Below are 19,053 nucleotides of genomic sequence, written 5' to 3'. Positions count from 1 at the left end.
ACATTTTCTTTTTGCAGATCTCAGCAGCTCAGCAACCTATTTTTGCACCTCTTCCCTTTTTTCTGGCAGGCTCCTCAATCTCATCAGAAAGGTGGGTTCAGTATGGTCTTCTCCATGCTAACAGAATGAAAGTGAGATTTTTACAAACAGAATATAGGGGAAACTATCCATCCTTAGGTTCAAGTAAACCTGCCTTGTGAAGCATGTATCTACTCTACATATACACTTTATTTTCAGTTTGATTTGAACTGGATGGCGCTGGTCCTCCACAATTGCTATTTGAGAGCAGCTATAAAATCATCCTGCTTACCTGTTCTCCCCCTAGTCAAAGATGAAGTGAATAGAGTGATTTTGTCCTTTGATACTAACCAGGGTGGTGACTGTGGATAGGATGTTTATATAAAGCAATGCTAACTTTCTCCCAATGCTTCCTTTACTACCAAGATTTTATTTTTAGTCTTCACCATCAAAATTTAAACTAACATAATACAAGACTAACTAGACACTAGTAAGAAAACAAATAGGATTTCTGAGGGAGACTTTTTAAAAAGGCTGCTCTTCCTGATTGGTCCTGGAAGTGATCAGCTTCCTTTTCCTGTTTCTTCTGTGGCAGAGATTCAACCGGGGTAAGGTAATCATGATGCTTTAATTCAAGCTGAGATTCAAAATCACACATTCAACCCTATCTCATGGGGTTAACACCCTATCTTACCCTTCCTGAATTCAGTGCTAATTCAGGAGGGAGCCAAGTCCTATCACACAGAAATCACTGCTAAATTGCCACCCAGGTCCATCCGAGATGCAGCCTGGGTCAACAGCCATTTTTAGAGATCATTCCAACTTCTAAACACCAAAGTGGCTTACAGGACCCAGGCTGCATCCGCGATGGACCTGAGTAGAGATTCAGTGGCAGTTTCTGTATGATAGGACCGGGCTGCCTCCCAAATTAGCACTTAATTCAGGAAAGGTAAGCCAGAGTTTTAACACTATGCAATTGGGTCATCTAAACATTCTCCTGTTAGATTTTTGTAGCTGGGACAAAACAGCAGCTGTTGCCTTCCTGGATCTCCAGCAAGATTCCAGCCACAGTCTAATGTCATCTGGCCATCATGTTCCCTCCCCTAGTTGCAAATGGCTTCCCCCTCCCACAACCACTAAATGCCTGATGAAGTGTGTGGATGCTTTTTGAAGCAGGCTTGCATGGGAAGGAGAGGCATCGCATAAGGTGGAACTAGATATCTCTTTGTGTAATGAATTTTTAAAAACCTATGCATGTGTAACCTCCAGATGACATCTGTGTATGTCACCAACAAAACTCTGACTTTAATATATCATATACCTTGTGGTTACCTGGTAATCTGGGGTGGGAAAAGGTAGGTCATGCTAGAAAATCAATGTCTCTGTAGCCAAAATGTTATTAAACTATTGTGGAAATGTTGAGTGGATTGAAATTAAGTTGCAAAAATGTTATGGAAGGTTTTTTGCCTACAGTCAGCTATAAAGCCCCGTGGTGCATCTCAGATCCAAAACACACTGCAGAAATCATTCAGTTTATGACCACTTTAATTGCCCTGGATCAATGCTAGGGAATTCAGGGAACTGTAGTTTTGTGAGACATTTAATCTTCTCTGTCAGAGAGCTCTGGTATCAAATTGCAGATCTCAGGAATCCCTAGCACTGAGCCAAGGCAGTTAGTGGCCTCAAACTGGATTATTTCTGCAGTGTGTTTTGGAGCTAAGAAAGCTTTTGGGATTTCCCCCTCCCAGTAATAAAGCCTGTTTTGGTCTGCATCTCATTTTAGTATGATTAAAAATGGTGCTCTGAGTAAACAGCAACAATTCCAAAATACAATAAATTAGATTATTCCCCCCCCCCTCAGGTCTTTGTTCTGATGTGCATGTATTTGTGGGGAAATCCTAGCCTTTAGCAGAGCTCAGTTTTAGACCTTGTTGCAAAAGATTAAATATTGACTTAATAGCTCAGAAACTAAGGTTATAAACTTCTTTAAACACTGGGCTGTGTACATTGATTCTATTGACCTCTGTATAAATGAGATTGAGAAAGTTTGTTAAAAAGTTATAGGATAATATGGAGCAGGCTCTTCTTTATTTACATTATGTTAACTTGATGTACCAATATCTATGTTGCTGGGTTATACAAATGTAATCACTTGCACAGAAACACCTGTTAGTGACAAAATTCAAGGACACTCGTTGTTTGCCAGGTTGCTCACTCTTGGGTAGAAATTTTTAACAGACAGATGGCACCAAGAAGGAGGTTTTTGAATGAGATTATAGCACAGAGAAGAGAACATTGACATTGTGTGCTTGTTATGTGTCCAATTGGAACTAGCTCCTTGAAATCCCTATTTTCAATCAGTAAAAAGGACTAGATGAGACAAACATTTGGGGCTAGCAAGAACACTGATGCCCCTGTGGCACTGGCCTAAAAAAGATGGGAACAGCCAGTGGTGCTGCTGCTCCAAATTCATTGCCTAGCACCAGTAGCTTGTCTTACCTTAAGTACTCATAGAATAGGCCCCAACAGTCACTGTAATGATTAGTAGCCATTATCTCTAAAGTCTTTCTTATAAAAACCTAAGGAAAGATGGATGGCTATTACATTAATGTCTTTGCCTTAAAGTAAAGCGTCATCCATCTTTTTGGAATTCATTCCATCTGCCAAACTATTTAGAACTACAAAATGTGTTACTTTTATTTGTTGTCATGTGTGTAAATTAAATCAATTTCAGACACTGCACTGGACATAAAATTAGGGCAAACTGTGTTAAGGAGCTAATCTATGTGCATTCAGACTATTGTTACTATCACTATTACTATTACTATCTTTCCCCAGACCAGAATTCAAGGCCGCTTATAAAGATCAAACCATATAGAGCTAGAAATTCATATAATACTTTTTAAAAAATAATTAAATTAACTGTAGAATCCAGAGCAGTTAAAAGCATGACCATGAAAAAGAAAGCAACAAATAAACAGTATAGCACATTCTAAAAGGACTTTTCCCTCTAAGCAACTGGATTTCATAGGCCTGCTGAAAAAGTACAGTAAGGAGGGTGCCCATGAGACCACTCTAGGTAAGGAGTTCTACATCCTGGGATCAGGCCCTGAGGAGGTCTTCTCCTGTGTTCCCTTCAGATATACCTGTGAGAGTGGTAGGACAAGGAGAAAGACCTCCTCATATGCTTTCAAAACATGGACATGTTCATATTAGAGAATATGATCCTTGTGACAATTTGGACCTGAGCCATATAGGGCAGTTTAGCTCATAACTACCATTTTGAATTGGAAATGGAGCTGTTGAAACAAAGGAATTGTGTGCTCCCTATAGCCAGCCCTAGTTAACAATTTGGCTGGAGGTGAATTTTCTGAACACTTTTCAAAGACAACCTGACATTGCAATAATCAAAGCAGGTTTGAGTAAGGCATGAGTCACAGTGCAAATGCACTTCTGGCCACTGCTGGAATCTTGAGCTTCCAAGCTCAGGGTGGATTCTAGAAGTACACTTTAGGATTTCCGGGATAAAGAAACAATTGAATCTGAGCTCTATTTTACAACTACTAAGTTTCTTTTATTTTTAAGGGGTAGCCAAGAATATGTGCCTTTTGATTAACTTCTTCATAGAGCTCTTTATTTCTTTGTTTCTCATTGTGTAGATCACCGGGTTTAATAATGGAAAGATCATAGTAAGGAACACAGCCACCACCTTGTCCATGGGTAAGGGCTCAGAAGGTCGTGTGTAGAGATAGGTTGCTGGGGTGAACATCACAAAGATAATGATAATGTGGGTGACACAGGTGGATGAAGCTTTGCTCTTACTTTGTGTAGCACTGGTTTTTAGTCTGAGCAAAAGGATTGCATACGAGACTAGTAAGAGTATGAAGGAGGTCAATATAACAAGACCATTGTTGATAAACGTAAGGACTTCCACTCTATAGGTATCAGCGCAAGCTAGTCTGATAACTTGATGGACATCACAAAAGAAATTATCCAGGGCATTGGGACCACAGAAGGGGAGTTGATGGGTTAAAATGACAAGAATAATAGCATGAATAAACCCCCCAGTCCATGAAGCCCCCACAAGGATACAGCATACATGTCTGCTCACAAAATGTAGGTATTGTAGAGGTCTACAGATGGCCATATACCTGTCATAGGCCATGGCCATTAGAAGAAACATCTCAGCTGTTCCCAAGAAATGCAAGAAAAAGAGCTGGCACATGCACCCACCATAGGAAATTGTTTTGTGTTGACATAAAAAATCAGCTAGCATCTTTGGTGGGATGACAGAACAGTAGCAAATGTCAAGGAAGGCTAGGTTGGCTAAGAAGAAATACATTGGGGATTCCAAGTGGTGATCCATCCAGATAGTAACAATAATAAGGATGTTTCCAGGTAAGATCAATGAATAGAAGAAAACAAAGGAAAAAAAGAGCACAAGTTCTACTTCCTTAACCTGAGATAGTCCTAGCAGAACAAATTCAGACACCTCAGAAATGTTCTTCTTCTCCATGTTTATGTAATATACTCTGTTGAAACAAAGAGGTTTTCTTTAAAGGGAGTTATCAGAGAATCAATAATATGCATTATATTTCTATGTCAGTCAGTCAATCAACCATTATTAGGCATATTACAACAACATACAGTGCGCCCTTTCTTTACGCGGAGGATCCATTTTGGACTCCCCATGTAAAGTGAATTCCACCTGTACTTGAGGCCCATTTAAATTAATGGGGCTTGTACACGCAGTGGCACGGTGGCGCAGCAGTGCACACACACCATGGGTGCATGCCCCATTGTTCCCTATTGGATGCGCTGCCCCTTCTCCCCACAGCATACGCTGAAAGCCACGTAAAGCACACCCGCATATGATGCAGGCGCACTGCACATTTACAATAAAACTTCAGGGTCATTAAAATTTAAGCCATAATCTTGTTGCCTCCACCAGAAAACTGGCCATTAGCCTGGTAATATGTGGGTTCCGATCTTCCAATAAGTATTCCACTGATAACCCATCCAACCAGATATTCATTTCCAATAACCTTCTTAACAATGTTCCTTCGGAATTATATACAATGGACAAAGTAGCACAATATGATGGAGAACATCTGGAGCTTGATCACAGTGACATACACGATTCAAAAATGGGGTCTGCAAATATCTGCCCCTGGTCACATTTGAGAGGTGTATATTCATTCTTGCAAACAAAAAGGCCTTCCTCAGCACCAGCAGTTAAAGGATTTGAAAATAATCTGGAATCCTGCCCCACAAGGGGAGGATACTGAGCATTGCTGGAGAACACACTCTAGGAGGAGTTGGATAAGTCAGTTGAAGTTCTCTCTCTGCAAGGCAGACCCTAATAAATCCAAGACACTCCTTTTCAGTTAGTAAAAGGAGAGAATCAAAATTCAAACCCACAGAAATCATTTTATTTTCATAAAATTTAGCCCATATTTCTATGTCAACTTTCCCTTAAGTTTTACACAAAATGACATCCTGTTCTGGGTGCGTCAGCTGTGATAGAAGGGTGGATATGCTTTCCATGTTGGAAGAAAGGCAGGATATAAATTCAATAAATAAATAAATAAAATAGATTACTGGAACAGAGAAAGCAACTAATAGAGATTAATGGAGAATGCGGTATATAACCCCATCTCTGCCCCATTCACATTGCACCCTCAAACACTTTTTCTCATCATCTGTAAGTGTAATTTCACCATAACTCTGTGTTTTCAGTCTTTATCCTTACTATTAAGAACTGTTAGTGTGACCATCAAATGAAGTGATGCAATGAGGAACAAAGATAGGATATAGCTGCCCTAAGCCAAAGGGAGTTACTTCTAAAAGTCCCCTCTGGGGACATTTTTGGATGGAGAAATATTTCTAAGAAGGAATATTATTCTGCATCAGATATTTTTAAGAAGGAATATTATTTTCTATACTGAAAAAGCTTTTACCTGTTAATAAAATGCACAGGAATTGGAGACATTGCATGCAAAGTTTGCACATATTTGTACAGAGCAAAACATCTTTTTCTACTTCATAATACCTCAACAATCATATGCTTCACCACAGTAAATCCTTTTCAAAGTGAACAAATAAAATAAGTGCTCCCATTCTTAAGCATTCACAGTTTTAAATTGCTAAAGCAAATATTTGTTTACAGTGTCTCACTGGGTGGGTAGGAGCCTATTTGTAGGTAGTTGTACTGGTAGGAAAACTTGTGTTTTCTTTCTACTCTCACAAAAACTTAAAGAAAGGATCAAGGAAGGAGTAAAAGAGGGAAAGCTAATCTGCCTGGTTACATGGAGCTTGATCCAGAATCTGCCTTTTGTGAGTCAAAGCTCATCATTTCCTTAAGGAGCGTCTAGTCAATTTTCAATTTGTTGCACTGTCTGTCCCATTTGTGAGCTCCTTCCTCCAAAACTGTCTAGCAGTTTAGAAATCTGATACAATTGCGAAGGGGAAGACGAAGAAGGTGAGCCCTGGTGGCGCAGTGGTTAAATGCCTGTACTGCAGCCATTCACTCAAAACCACAAGGTTGCGAGTTCAAGACCAGCAAAAGGGCCCAAGCTCGACTCAGGCTTGCATCCTTCCGAGGTCGCTAAAATGAGTACCCAGACTCTTGGGGGCAAATTAGCTTACTTGCTAATTAGCTTACTTGCTAATTAGCTTACTTGCTGTTCACCGCTATGATCTTTGGAATAGCAGTATATAAATAGAACAAATTATTATTATTATTATTATTATTATTATTATTATTATTATTAAGAGGCATGGAAGTCTGCTTCTATCAGCTCCCTCATTTGAGTGTTTGATAATAGCAAATATATTACAATTCTCCATATGTGTTTGAATTTGTCTCACTGTTCTACAAATAGCACTGCTCTGCTAACATAGTGCTACAGTTATTATTATTAGTAGTAGTAGTAGTAGTATTAAGCTTTATTTATATAGCACTGTAAATTTACACAGCGCTGTACATGAAAAAATTTTTAATTAGATTGTTCCCTGACCTCAGGCTTACAATCTAAAAAGTTATCAATGATCAAACAAATACTCACTTTGTCTTCACTTTGTTGTCTGGTAGAGAACACAACTCTGACTTCAGTGGAAACACCTAGAGTCTGGAGACTAGGCAGACTATGTCTTTACTTGAGCAAGAAACAGAGAGACAGAATAACTGAGATGGAAAGCCTATATTGCTTAAATTCAGTAGTGAGCAGCTCCTGTGTCAGGAAAGTATTTCCTGTGCAATGACAATTGAAGAACAGTATGGAAAGCTAATTTCTCTGAACAAGCTTCCTTTGCTCACAGTTGCTTGAGTTCATGAATCTGTGTTCACTCATAGGTAAGCTGAGAGCTCAGGCAATGCTTATCCTCTGTGAAATTGAGACACACAGAGTCTTGCCCTTTAGATTTTTAAACTATCAATGTTTCATCCCATTATTAATCAGGTATTCAAGACATCTAGGTAACAAACAAATAATACATATGTCTCTATAGGAATATCGCCACCTACATTTATTTCTCCCTACCTTCATCTCAGGCTTCAATTTTAAAGAAGTGCCAAGGAACCACAATATATTATCGAAGGATGTCTTCCAAACAACTGCTCTTGCAACATAACAGGGAGGATCCCTTAGCAGAACTGTGCTGAACTCACAGGTGGAATGGACTCCCTAGAGCTCAAAACATCCTTGCGAGGTGTTTTCTGGTTGAACTCTTTATTTACATTTGTTAATCTCCAATATCAATTATATCATCATTTTATGTTCATTTGTTATAATTGTTCATTATGTTACAATTGTTCAATTATATTTATATTGGTTAAGAATTTTTGTAGCATCTCTTTATTTATTATCATTCATACTTAGTGATATATAGTATACCATTTTTTTTGGGTTTTTTTCTCCTGTTTGACTACCTTCAGTGCATGGGGCACACACCGAGAGAAAAATCATAGCATCCCTTGTTATCAGCAAAAACTCCATCCAGTTAAGGTAGCCTAGTGGCCTACTGGAATGTATATGTGTGTGAGAGGAGGGGTAATATATATAAACTGTATCAAAATATTATACTTTCCAGTATTCCCTGGTAGCATTCATGATAATGTGACACTCATTGGCCTTGCTTGTGAAATCCACATATTTGAGGCAGTAATGTGAGAAAGAGAGGCTTATTAATGTACATTATGTACATATGTACACATTATGTACATAGAGAAAGGCAGTTCCTGATCATGTGGAAGTCTGGATATATGGTGATATATTTATAGGTTGACCTTTTTTGAATTGCCACACTAAACACAAGGATACCATGTGAAGGCTGTGTGGCCCATTTGCTATGACTTTGGAGATGAGCTTCGCCTCATTGAAATAATTAATTTCTGCCCCTAGCAGTGAATGGTGAGCAGGGTGGAGGCCAGGGTAAAATATACACACTCACATACATATACCTTTTTTTTATTTTTATTTTTTTTTTATTTTATTTTTTTGAGGGAGAAGGTGCACAGTTTTATTGAATATAGTTGTAGAGGCCTGGCATGATCCAAGATCTGGAAATCCTGCCTGCCTAAGTGTATGTCCACCTACAATGGGGGACCCTGGAATGATAGGAAGAGTGAGGCATATACATATAAGTCACCCCACAGTTCTTCCAGGCATTACTCTAATTTTTAGCTGGGCACATTTTGTCTAGTATAAAAATAAAATATGCCATTGACAATAGGGACTCAAAGCAGGAACAAGGTTATTTCTTAAAACAAAGAGATGACAAAAAATAATTAAAGTTACTACTATTGCCTTTCAGTCATCGCAACCTTATATCAACTATTCATTACTGGGACCAACTATCAGACTGTTCTATCTGTGACCAAGGAGGATAGATTCATGAAAATATGTCTCATTGCATTAGATCAGGGGTTCCCAACCTGGGGGTCGCTCGACCCTTTCTCGGGGGTCGCCAGGTTGGGATTCTCCCTGCCTCCCCCATCTCCCCTTTTCCTTGAGGGTGGCAGCGCTGGCACCGGCACCCACGAGGAGAAGGGGCCGGGGCCGGGGCTGGGGCCACCTCCTCCTCCTTCCCTTCTGCCCGTGGATGCCGCCGAAGGCACTCGCAAGGAGAAGGGGCCAGGGCTGGGGCCGTCTCCTCCTCTTCCCCTTCTCCCGGCGAGTGCTGCCGAAGGTACCCATGAGGAGAAGGAGCTGGGGCTGCCTCCTCTACTTCTCCCCGCTGGTGCCAGGCACCTGTGGGTAGAAGGGGACAGGGCCGGGGCTGTAAGCCCCAGCAGCCTTTGCAGCCGGACATCCCGCCCCTTCTTCTCCTGTGGCCTCCCTGATTGGTTTGGAATCTAGGAAGGGGTGGGACTTCCAGTTGCAAAGGCAGCTGGGGCTTGTAGACGGCAGAAAGTCCCGCCCATTCTTAGCCTCCCAACCAATCAGGGAGGCCATGGGCTGGACTTTTGCCTGCAATGGGGTCGAGGCCCAACAAAGATTGAGAACCACTGCATTAGATCCAACTGTGTTGCTTCAGGTATTATCAGCTTGATCCAGCACTCCATTTACACAGTGACTGCAAGATTCACTGTCACCTAGAAAGTCCTGCTTTTGCTCACCAATTTTTGTAATGACTTCCACCATTACACAGTTTTATAAATCCTGGTTTGATCTACAGTGGCATCACAACTCAGGGATAGTGCCAATGTATCTTCAGTGTTGACAGAATAGGGTTTTGTTTTGTTTTTTGCAGTTTTTTAAATAGGAAACAATAACAGGACTCTTGCATTACCACTGTAGCCTGACTGGCAGAGCTTTTTGATCATTTTCATTTGGTAGTGCCAAACATTATTTTGTGCATCATGCAGCCATGCATCTGCTTGGCTCCCTTGAACCAGAGAGATTAAGGGCTTTAGGATGACCACCAAAATCACTCTTCTATATACACAATTGTCATTAGAGAACCCCAATAGCTCCCTCCCTCCCCATCTGCAAACACTAACGCCAAACAATCTCAGCTTCTACACAACATAATATATGATACCAGGCAGATAGAGAAGAAAGACCTCCTTGGTAGTAATGTAATTTGTCACTAATTTTCTTCTTAAAGGAAGCAATAAGTGCTTCTAGCAATTTTCTCCCCACTGCAAGAAAACAATGACTTTGAAAACCATAGGTCTATTTGCATTTCAGGACTTAGTCTGGGTAAAATTCATATGTGGTTATTTTGCACAATGAACAGCAAATCCATTAAAGTAAAATGTCTTTTCGGCACAGAAATATTATATCCTGTGCAGAAATTTCGGTTTACTGTGCAGATCACCATGTGCGAATTATGTGTGGAATTTCATGAACAAAAAAATGGTTTTCTATTCAGAAAAGGCTGTTTTCTGTGCAAAACCATGTGTGAACTTTGCATGGAATTAATCTCTAATTGTGAATTGTTTTTGCTCTTTTTTTATTTATTTTTTACTTTACAATATTCTTTCTAACCCTGCTCCTTGGTGTCTGGCCTCTGGTTTCTTATATAATAGGGCAGGGAAACTTTGATCAAACACTGAGCTTTCCTTTCACCTGGGAGTTAAATAGAACTCACTGCCCTAGGAATCCCTAGGATATCCCTTATCCAAAACTGGTGACAATTATAACAAAAACAATCAGTAGCACATTGACAGAAACAACCCAAATGGCTTTTCATCCTTTCATATAATCCTGATGAGAACCATGGCAGTACTTATGTACATAGAATAATGTTTGCAAATTCTGAATATGTGATAAAGTTTATTGCAAATGTTTCACATGGACAGCCTCACATTATATTTCTATTACTCTTACATTTCATGACACATCTTTTCCACGCCTCTTTCACCTCTTTATTTCTTAGGCTATATATAAGTGGATTTACTAATGGTGTAAGAACAGTGTAAAAAACAGAAAACATTTTGTTCAGGTTCTTCAGTATTTCTGTTTTGGGTAGTACATAAACAATGATGATTGTTCCATAGAAAATGGACACCACAACAAGGTGAGAAGAGCAAGTGGAGAAAGCTTTTTGCCTACCCCTCACTGAGGGAATTCTTATAATGGCATTTATAATATAAACATATGATGCTATAGTTAAAATAAATGCTGGAAATGTGCAAAAGGATGCTAGGAAGGTCAGTGCAAGCTGTGCTTTATGAGTGTCAGTGCAGGACAGCTGCATTATAGGGATAAAATCACAAAAGAAGTGGTCTATTTCATTGTGACCACAGAAAGTCAAGTCAAACACAAACAAGATCAGGATGGCATTTTCTACAAAACCACAAACCCAAGATGCAGCCACAAGCTGGAGGCATACTTTAGTCTTCATAATGGCTGTGTAATGCAGGGGTTTGCATATTGCAACATAGCGATCAAAGGACATTGCTGAGAGGAGGTAGCATTCTGATGCTGCTAGAGAGCCAAATACCCAAAACTGCACAATGCAACCATGAACAGGGACTGTTCTGTTCCCAGTCAAGAAACTAGCCAGCATTCTGGGCAGAATGGTTGAAGTATAGCAGATCTCCAAACAAGACAAGTTTGCCAAAAATAGGTACATGGGAGTGTGGAGATGCTGATCAGTCAAAACTAGGACAATGATGAGGATATTCCCAGTCATGGTCAAAACGTAGATGACTAAGAAAGGAAAGAAAAGAAGAATCTGCAATTCATGGAAATCCCCAAATCCAAGAAGAAGAAATTCTGTTATGGTGGTTTGATTTTCCCATTCTAATTCATCCATGTATTTTACTAGATTTAAAAGAAAATGCAATCAGTCATGCACCGATTTTATTTTATGCAAATTCAAACAAACATACCCCAACATTTTTGACATAATTGTACTGAAGACAGTAGGTAGTTCAGTCAGGAATGGGCAACCTGTAGACCTCTAGATACATCACTGGAGAGTATGGGGATTCCCTTCTCACTAGCCTTCACATGTACACTGGATGAGATTCATGAACTGGAGGACTCTCTCCACTGATGCAGACACACACAACCACCCAATGATCACTGGGCTATGTATACATTGTATCTCAAACATCATGCCAGACAGTTTACGAAAAGACAGATTATTAAAAATCTAGGACAAGAAAGCATGCAATCTAGATTACATAATATATTCCTGAATTGTTTGGAAGCTGTAATCAGGCTTTGAATCTAACTACAAGTTATGTAAACAGTGATATTATATCTCAGCTTATGAGCAGATATGGCATTCTTGTCTTGACTGGTTAACTAGAATTTTCTAGTTTTGACGTGACCAGTAGGGACGTGAAAATCATTCTTTCTCAATTTTCTTGAGTTTCTGACAATCTAACCTGCATTTTCTACACATCTTTGTTTTGTACTGGGCTGTAAGACTTTGGGTTTTCTTCCTGTACTGAAATCCATATATTTCAATGCATTTTTTTAAAAAAATGTGCATCTATTTGCACAATTTACATAATATACACAGTGTGTTTCTGTGATTTTTTTAGTCCACATTTTAACAATTCCTGTTTTAAAATACACATATTGTATTGTGCACACTTTATTGTTCTGTAAAGAGCACATACATGTGAATGTTTGAGGTGAGATTTACTTATCAATAAACCAATGGTCATGTTGCTCGAGTTTAAAGTACTGTCCTTATAGTGTTCTGTCCCAGGTCTTATTGTCGTCAATCCTCTTCAAACAGGAATCGAACAAGTCTGTTGGTTCCTGCTACCTCCCTCCCCAATAATTTATAATTGATACCTTTTGTGGGAGAAAAAGACATTTTGAACATGATGTGATCTGTTAAAGCTTACTGATACTATAAAGAACAATGGATGGTGCTCACCTGAAATATAGGTAGCCTGTAAGGATATGACCAGGTGTGTCTGTGTCAAGTTGCAAAGCTTCTCTCTAAAACATAAATAAAACACATTTATATCAGTTGACTACTCTTTGCTGATACCACTTGGTTGTCTCCTCAGTTTCATAGCCCCAATGTTTTAATCTGTGCTCAGGAGACATTCCTCAAAAAGCAAATAAACAATTGTTACCTAATGGGTCTCTTGAGACAATATAGTTCCAGCTCTGTTATTTACCTCCTTGAAGAATGGATGCCTCTGCTGCAAGCGATTAAGAACAAAGGATTTATTAATGGCATCCAAATTCTTTTTGGTGACAAACAAAATATTGAACCTACAAAACATGATTGTGGTTACAAATGATTTCTTCTTTGTGCAGAAAATTCTGTTTCCTGAGCAAAATATATAGGGTGTAAATTATGTGCACTGCTTCTATCCAACTCCTTGATTCATTCAAATTTATATATCTTTTTTTCTCTGGAGTCTGATGTTGAAATGTTTATCAACTGGAAAGAATCCATTTGGTATTGATCAGATCAAATCAAGATGATTAATGTGTTGCCATCAAGATGTTGTTGGACTACCTTTATAATACCTCACTACTGGTGGTGCTAGTAAGATGTCTAACAACATCTGGAGGGTAAGACATTCTTCATCTGTCATGCTTGCATTAATGGCAGAGCAAATTTACTTCAGCTCACTTATAGAAAGTATATATTGAGATGATTTCTGGATCTCACCAGGAAAAAAAGCCTCAACGGAAATAAAAGGATGGAAAACCTGCAAAAAGGATGGACAATGTGTTTAGAAAATAGCTGTGAGGGGGATTAATCTTTTCCTCTACTACTACAGTCCTGGTGATCATCCATCCCTTACTCCCCATCTTTGAATTTGCTATTGCCCCTGAGAAGGGTTCTCCCTTTGGATGTCTCTCTACTTCATGGTGTCAGAGGTGAGAAGGAAGATAATTTTTAGTTTAACTCCTGCAGGAAAAGAAATTGTTAATTCTCTAACTTTAAGAACTGGAGGAAGGAGGAGTGCCATGAGATAGAAAATACACAAGTGCCGCACAACATCAGACTCCAGAGAAAAAAAGATATATACATTTGAATGAATCAAGGAATTGGATAGAAGCAGTGCACATAATTTGCACACTATATTTTTGCTCAGGAAACAGAATCTTCTGCACAAAGAAAATGCTGTAGATGTTATTCTGATCAAAAAATACAGTGCACAGAAAATGATATTCAGAAATATTGTTTTTGTTCAGAAATTATTGTTTCTGGTATGAAATATACAAATTTTCTGCCGAATAAAGTTTCTCATCAGTCCAGGATTGTCCTTCTCATAGAATCATAGAGCTGGAGGAGACCACAAGGGCCATCCAGTCCAACCCCCAGCCATGCAGGAATACATGATCAAAGCACACCCAACAGATGGCCATCCAGCCTCTAAAAACGTCTAAAGGAGAATCCATCACTCTCTGAGCAGCATGTTCTATGGTTGAATAGCTGTCACTGTTAGAAACATCTTCCTAATGTTTATATGAAATCTCTTTTCCTCTAGTTTGAATCCATTGTTCCATGTCCTAGTCTCTGCAGCAACAGAAAACAAGCTTGCTCCATCCTCAATATGACATCCCTTCAAATAATTAAACATGACTATTATGTCATCTTTTCTCCAGGCTAAACATACCCAGCTCCACAGTCTCATTTCCAGACTTCTCACCACTTTTGTTATCTTCTTCTGGACATGCTCAAGTTTCCAACAGTCAAGAAACACATTCCACAATCTTACTTTCCAAGTTAGGGTGTGATTTAAATCCCTCATTCCCATTTTTATTGTATTAGAACTTGGAGATGCAGTCCATCTTATACCAAACTACTGCCATAAGCATGGGGTGGGGAGGGGGATGAGATACCAGTAGCTCTGTTTCTAATGTCTCACTTTAATGAAAAATGGTCCAGTGAACCTTATGGTGTGGCTGAGGTTGCTGACTGCAATCAACTGGACTTATTTTCTTCCCACTTATCCCTGCTGTTTTTTGTCAGAAGAGGTGTGTGTGTGTGCGTGTGCACGCTTTCAGTGGTGCAAAAAGGACCCACAAAAATGGCTCCTTTTTGTACTCTGGAAAGACTGCCATAGCTGCCGGTGAACAGCTTTTCTGTGCTCCTTTGGCACTGTATTATGGTGCATGGTTTCATGCCACCATGGGGGCAGAGTTGGGGCATATGTCATATGTGCCCCATGCCCCAACTCTGCCCCCAGGACAGCCTTAATGGCTGGTCTGCACAGCCTGTCAGTCCACTGAGCTACCTAAGTGCAACAGCTCTAACTGAGCATGAAGAAGAAAAAAGCTTTCACTAAGTTTCTGGAATGTTTTAGTGGGTTGTTATGAGGTAGACCAAGGCTTCCTGTCCTCACTCAATGTACCAAATACAAAGGCGAAGGTATATCTAATATTGCCTTCCACAAAGAGAAGTGGGGGCACAATACTACCTAAGGCTAATATCTGGGACATTTGGCTGCTTTGTGGATAATGATATGTGAGTCATTGCACAAAAATAAGTCTTTTGTTTATATGTTTCTATGGCACTGCAGCAAACAGTGATTGATTGTGCTCTGGAGAAAGAAAATGTAAGGAGAAAGAAAATGTAAAGTATCGTGGAAGGCTTTGAGAGAGATTATAGGAGATTATTTTAGTGACTTAAACTCAATATCCACAACTGGTTTAAGTACATTAATATAGGTGTAATATGCACATTTTCCAAATGGAACAGAGGTAGATAAAAGCATTCCATTTTGGATTCCAATGCCAGCCTTTTTTTATAAATTGTCTATAAAAATCACACCAGTTTCAGCTGTGTTTTTGACAGAAATACTAGGCAATGCTGAAAGGAGAATGGCTCAAGAAACTGACTATGGATACACATCATTATTATTTTTTCATTCAAGAATGATCAGGATCAATAATTTTTCTCACAGGGTGAGATTTTGGATATTTCTGATCATTGTTTTACACACTACATCATTTTCCACAAAAAATAAGAAAAAAGACTTTATGCACAGAACATTGTGGGTTTTTCTTCCACTCAAACCTCTTCGTGAAAAGGGCTCTTTTTAAAAACAATTACAAGAACGCTTCCATGATTAAAACAGAAGCATTCCCCTTTAATAGCTCCATCCGCGATCCCACCAGGGGGCTCCCATCGCAGATCAATGATGCTGGGGCGAAGGGAGCATGGTGGAACTGAATGTGTGTGATAAACTCCATAGTGTTTTAACACCACTGCCACCATGTGATGATCCCTGGGGTCCAAGCAGCCACCCTGTTCTCGGCCGTTAGCCCCAGCAGATCCCTTTAATTTCCCCTAGAGTTGCCTGGGTTGATGTTCCCACTCCCTCCTGAGCGGAATGAGTCCCCTTGAGATCCTCTAGTCAAGCTGCCACCACCCAGTGAATCTCCAATGAACTCTCCTTAGCACACACTGGGACTTGCTAAGGACTTACGTTCCTTCCCTTGCTAACCTAAGCAAGCAACAACTGAGCTAAGGCATGTGTATAGGAGTACAGAGTACAGAGACAGCAGATACTTTTAAAGAAAGACAGAATAGAGCAATAAGGTATCATTCATGCAAGGCCTTGCAGGTACAGAATACATAGTTACAAGATGTTCATTTCAGGCAAGCCAAAAGATAAACATAACAAAAATCTAGATGTACTAGCTAATACATTTCCTAAACTACTCACACAGAGATGGGATTTATAGATGGCCTTTCCTGAATAAAAGTGCCCGGCCACAGAATGACTGCCCCCCACATAATGTATTAGCCCATGGTGGCATGACGCCATGCACCTCGTTGTATTTTTTATTGTGTTTTTAATAGATATTTTAATTGTAACATGTTTAATCCTGTTTTAAGGGGGGAATTTGGGACATAATTTTGTAAATGTGGATTTTAATGTGTTGTGAGCTGCTTTGATTGTCTTGTCACAGAAAAGCGGGATATAAATAAAAGTTTAATTACTTTATTATTTTATTTATTATAGTCCTTGACGGGTTTTGGATGTGAGAGGCTGGCTCCCATTGCCTATCTCCAACCGCATCTCTTAAGCCTGCCCTTTTGGCACAGGCCCAACAGCTGGGCTTCCAAACAAAAAAAAGGCCAGAAGACCACATGTTCTCAGAGGTCTTTTAAAGACCTCTGTTGGAAGGGTCTTGAAACTCCTGGTCCTGCTCAGCTGATTGGTCAGTTGGGCCTTAGATCAGCTATGATGTAAGTTCTCATTAGCATATACCTCTCCCCAGTTTAATCCTTTGCTATCTGAGAGAAGTCCTAAAATGACTGGTGGTCCAGTCATTACAGGGACAAAGAGGATGACATCTCCACTGAGAAGATACTAGGTAGACTTTTCCATCTATATAAGAAGTGTCACATTCTTTATTTCTCACAATGCTGAATGGTTAGCTATAGTTAAAATTGGGCAAGCACTCCACAGTCATCGTCATCATCATCATTGTCATTATCACCATCGATAAAGTAAACTTCTCCTTATTTTTGAGACCTTCAGCAGCCCAGACTCAGTTTGTGTCCAGCATCTACACACCGATGGATGGTTGAGGATGCATATGAAAAACATTCACAGAAAAGCATGTGTAAAAAGAAACATATATTTCCAACATACACAAGGCACAGCTTAAGCTCTCTTTAGTTAATAGGTAGAATACTTTCAAACAATGTTTTAAAAAACACAAAAGACAACAACCCACATACACATATATTTGAGAAAAATAAAGAAATAGATAGATAGATAGATAGATAGATAGATAGATAGATAGATAGATAGAGATAGCATATACAGACACACTCAGACACAACTACGAAAAGATTCGACATGGAGATGGAAGAGGCTATCTGAAAATGAATACTTTGTAAGTGTGAACATTCCTAGTTATATTATGCATTATTAGACTTTCTAGTAATTATTGAGACTTACTTTGAAATAGACTTGCCAAGACTCATCAGCAAATCTGTTAGACTTAGACAATGAAGAGTTTCACACGACATCGTTATATCATTCCTTTATCCTCCCAAAGTGTAGTAGAATTGTCATAACAGATAGATTCCAAAAGATTTTCACATGAGGCTGTTGGTGTTCTTAAAACGTTGATATATCAGAATTCAGCAATAAATGATTACAAAACGATTTCAAAACAGTTGAATTGCTGAATTGTAATCATTTTGTAATCATTTATTGCTGAATTCTGATATATCAGCGTTTTAAGAATACCAACAGCCTCATGTGAAAATCTTTGGAATCTATCTGTTATGACAATTCCACTACACTTTGGAACGATAAAGGAACGATATAATGATGTCATGTGAAAATCTTCTATCTTCTCCCCACCTCCAGTCTAGTCTAGTCTGCTTCCCCCATGTCTGGTCTATTCCCTCCCCATATCTGGTCTTGTATTTTAGGGTTGTTGTGAGTGTGCGTTTTGTTTGTTTGTTTGTTTGTTTAAAAAAGGGTAAGTAGTAGGCAGTTTTGGACATGAAATATTGTTGTGCCTGACAGGGCATTAAGAAAGAGGGACAGCAGCTTTGCACTAGCGCAAATATTCCAGGACTATAAACCTTATTTTGATTTATTATAAAACGTGAAGAAGAACGTCAGTGGTATATAGATTAAGGTTCTTTTAGACTTTTATATTGCTAAAAGATTCTTCACACAGAGTATAGAGTGAATGAAATACTTCCGGACAGCATTGCCTACGGAGATTTTTTCTGGCTGCAAGCTGCCCTTAGTGATGCGAGTGTTTCTTCTGACCACAACTGCCATAAACTCCGTAAAGGCAAACAACTTGGGTTTAGCTTGCTATTCCCTGAGGTAGAAGATTTGAGAGAAATATATGAAACTTTAATTCTTTCTTACACTCGTCTTTCTGTAAAACAGTATCTCATTCAGATATTCATGTCCTTATAAAGATATTGAGCTCATAAAATCCCTATTAAACATTTCCGGGTAACAGGATAATTCGATGGGAATATCTAAATGGACCGATAAGTGGCTAGATTCTGTGCGCGGCTATGGTTTGTCGGCAGAGGTATATTGAAATAATTATCAATTATTGGTTTTTCTGTCTCCCCTCTACTCCCTGTGATAGAGAGAAG

The 19,053-nt window shown here is 39.2% G+C and overlaps 2 protein-coding genes across 2 annotated transcripts; both read right to left on the bottom strand.

Moving 5' to 3' along the window:
• Positions 1 to 3,598: 3,598 nt before the first annotated feature.
• LOC121933675 (olfactory receptor 4M1-like) lies at positions 3,599 to 4,534 on the bottom strand. Its single transcript, XM_042473658.1, has one exon. It carries the CDS (start codon positions 4,532 to 4,534, stop codon positions 3,599 to 3,601), a length of 936 nt encoding a protein of 311 aa, XP_042329592.1.
• A 6,293-nt stretch (positions 4,535 to 10,827) lies between these two features.
• Positions 10,828 to 11,784, bottom strand: LOC121933674 (olfactory receptor 11A1-like). Its single transcript, XM_042473657.1, has one exon. It carries the CDS (start codon positions 11,782 to 11,784, stop codon positions 10,828 to 10,830), a length of 957 nt encoding a protein of 318 aa, XP_042329591.1.
• Between the last annotated feature and the right edge of the window lie 7,269 nt (positions 11,785 to 19,053).

This window comes from Sceloporus undulatus, chromosome 6, assembly GCF_019175285.1.
Source record: "Sceloporus undulatus isolate JIND9_A2432 ecotype Alabama chromosome 6, SceUnd_v1.1, whole genome shotgun sequence".
NCBI classification, from domain to species: domain Eukaryota; kingdom Metazoa; phylum Chordata; class Lepidosauria; order Squamata; family Phrynosomatidae; genus Sceloporus; species Sceloporus undulatus.
Note: the sequence above shows the minus strand (reverse complement) of the source record. Positions and strands in the feature narration are given on the sequence as shown.

Bases quoted from the DNA above. Each gene is read 5' to 3' on its own strand.
- LOC121933674 (XM_042473657.1), bottom strand. From the start codon at position 11,784: ATGGATGAATTAGAATGGGAAAATCAAACCACCATAACAGAATTTCTT.
- LOC121933675 (XM_042473658.1), bottom strand. From the start codon at position 4,534: ATGGAGAAGAAGAACATTTCTGAGGTGTCTGAATTTGTTCTGCTAGGA.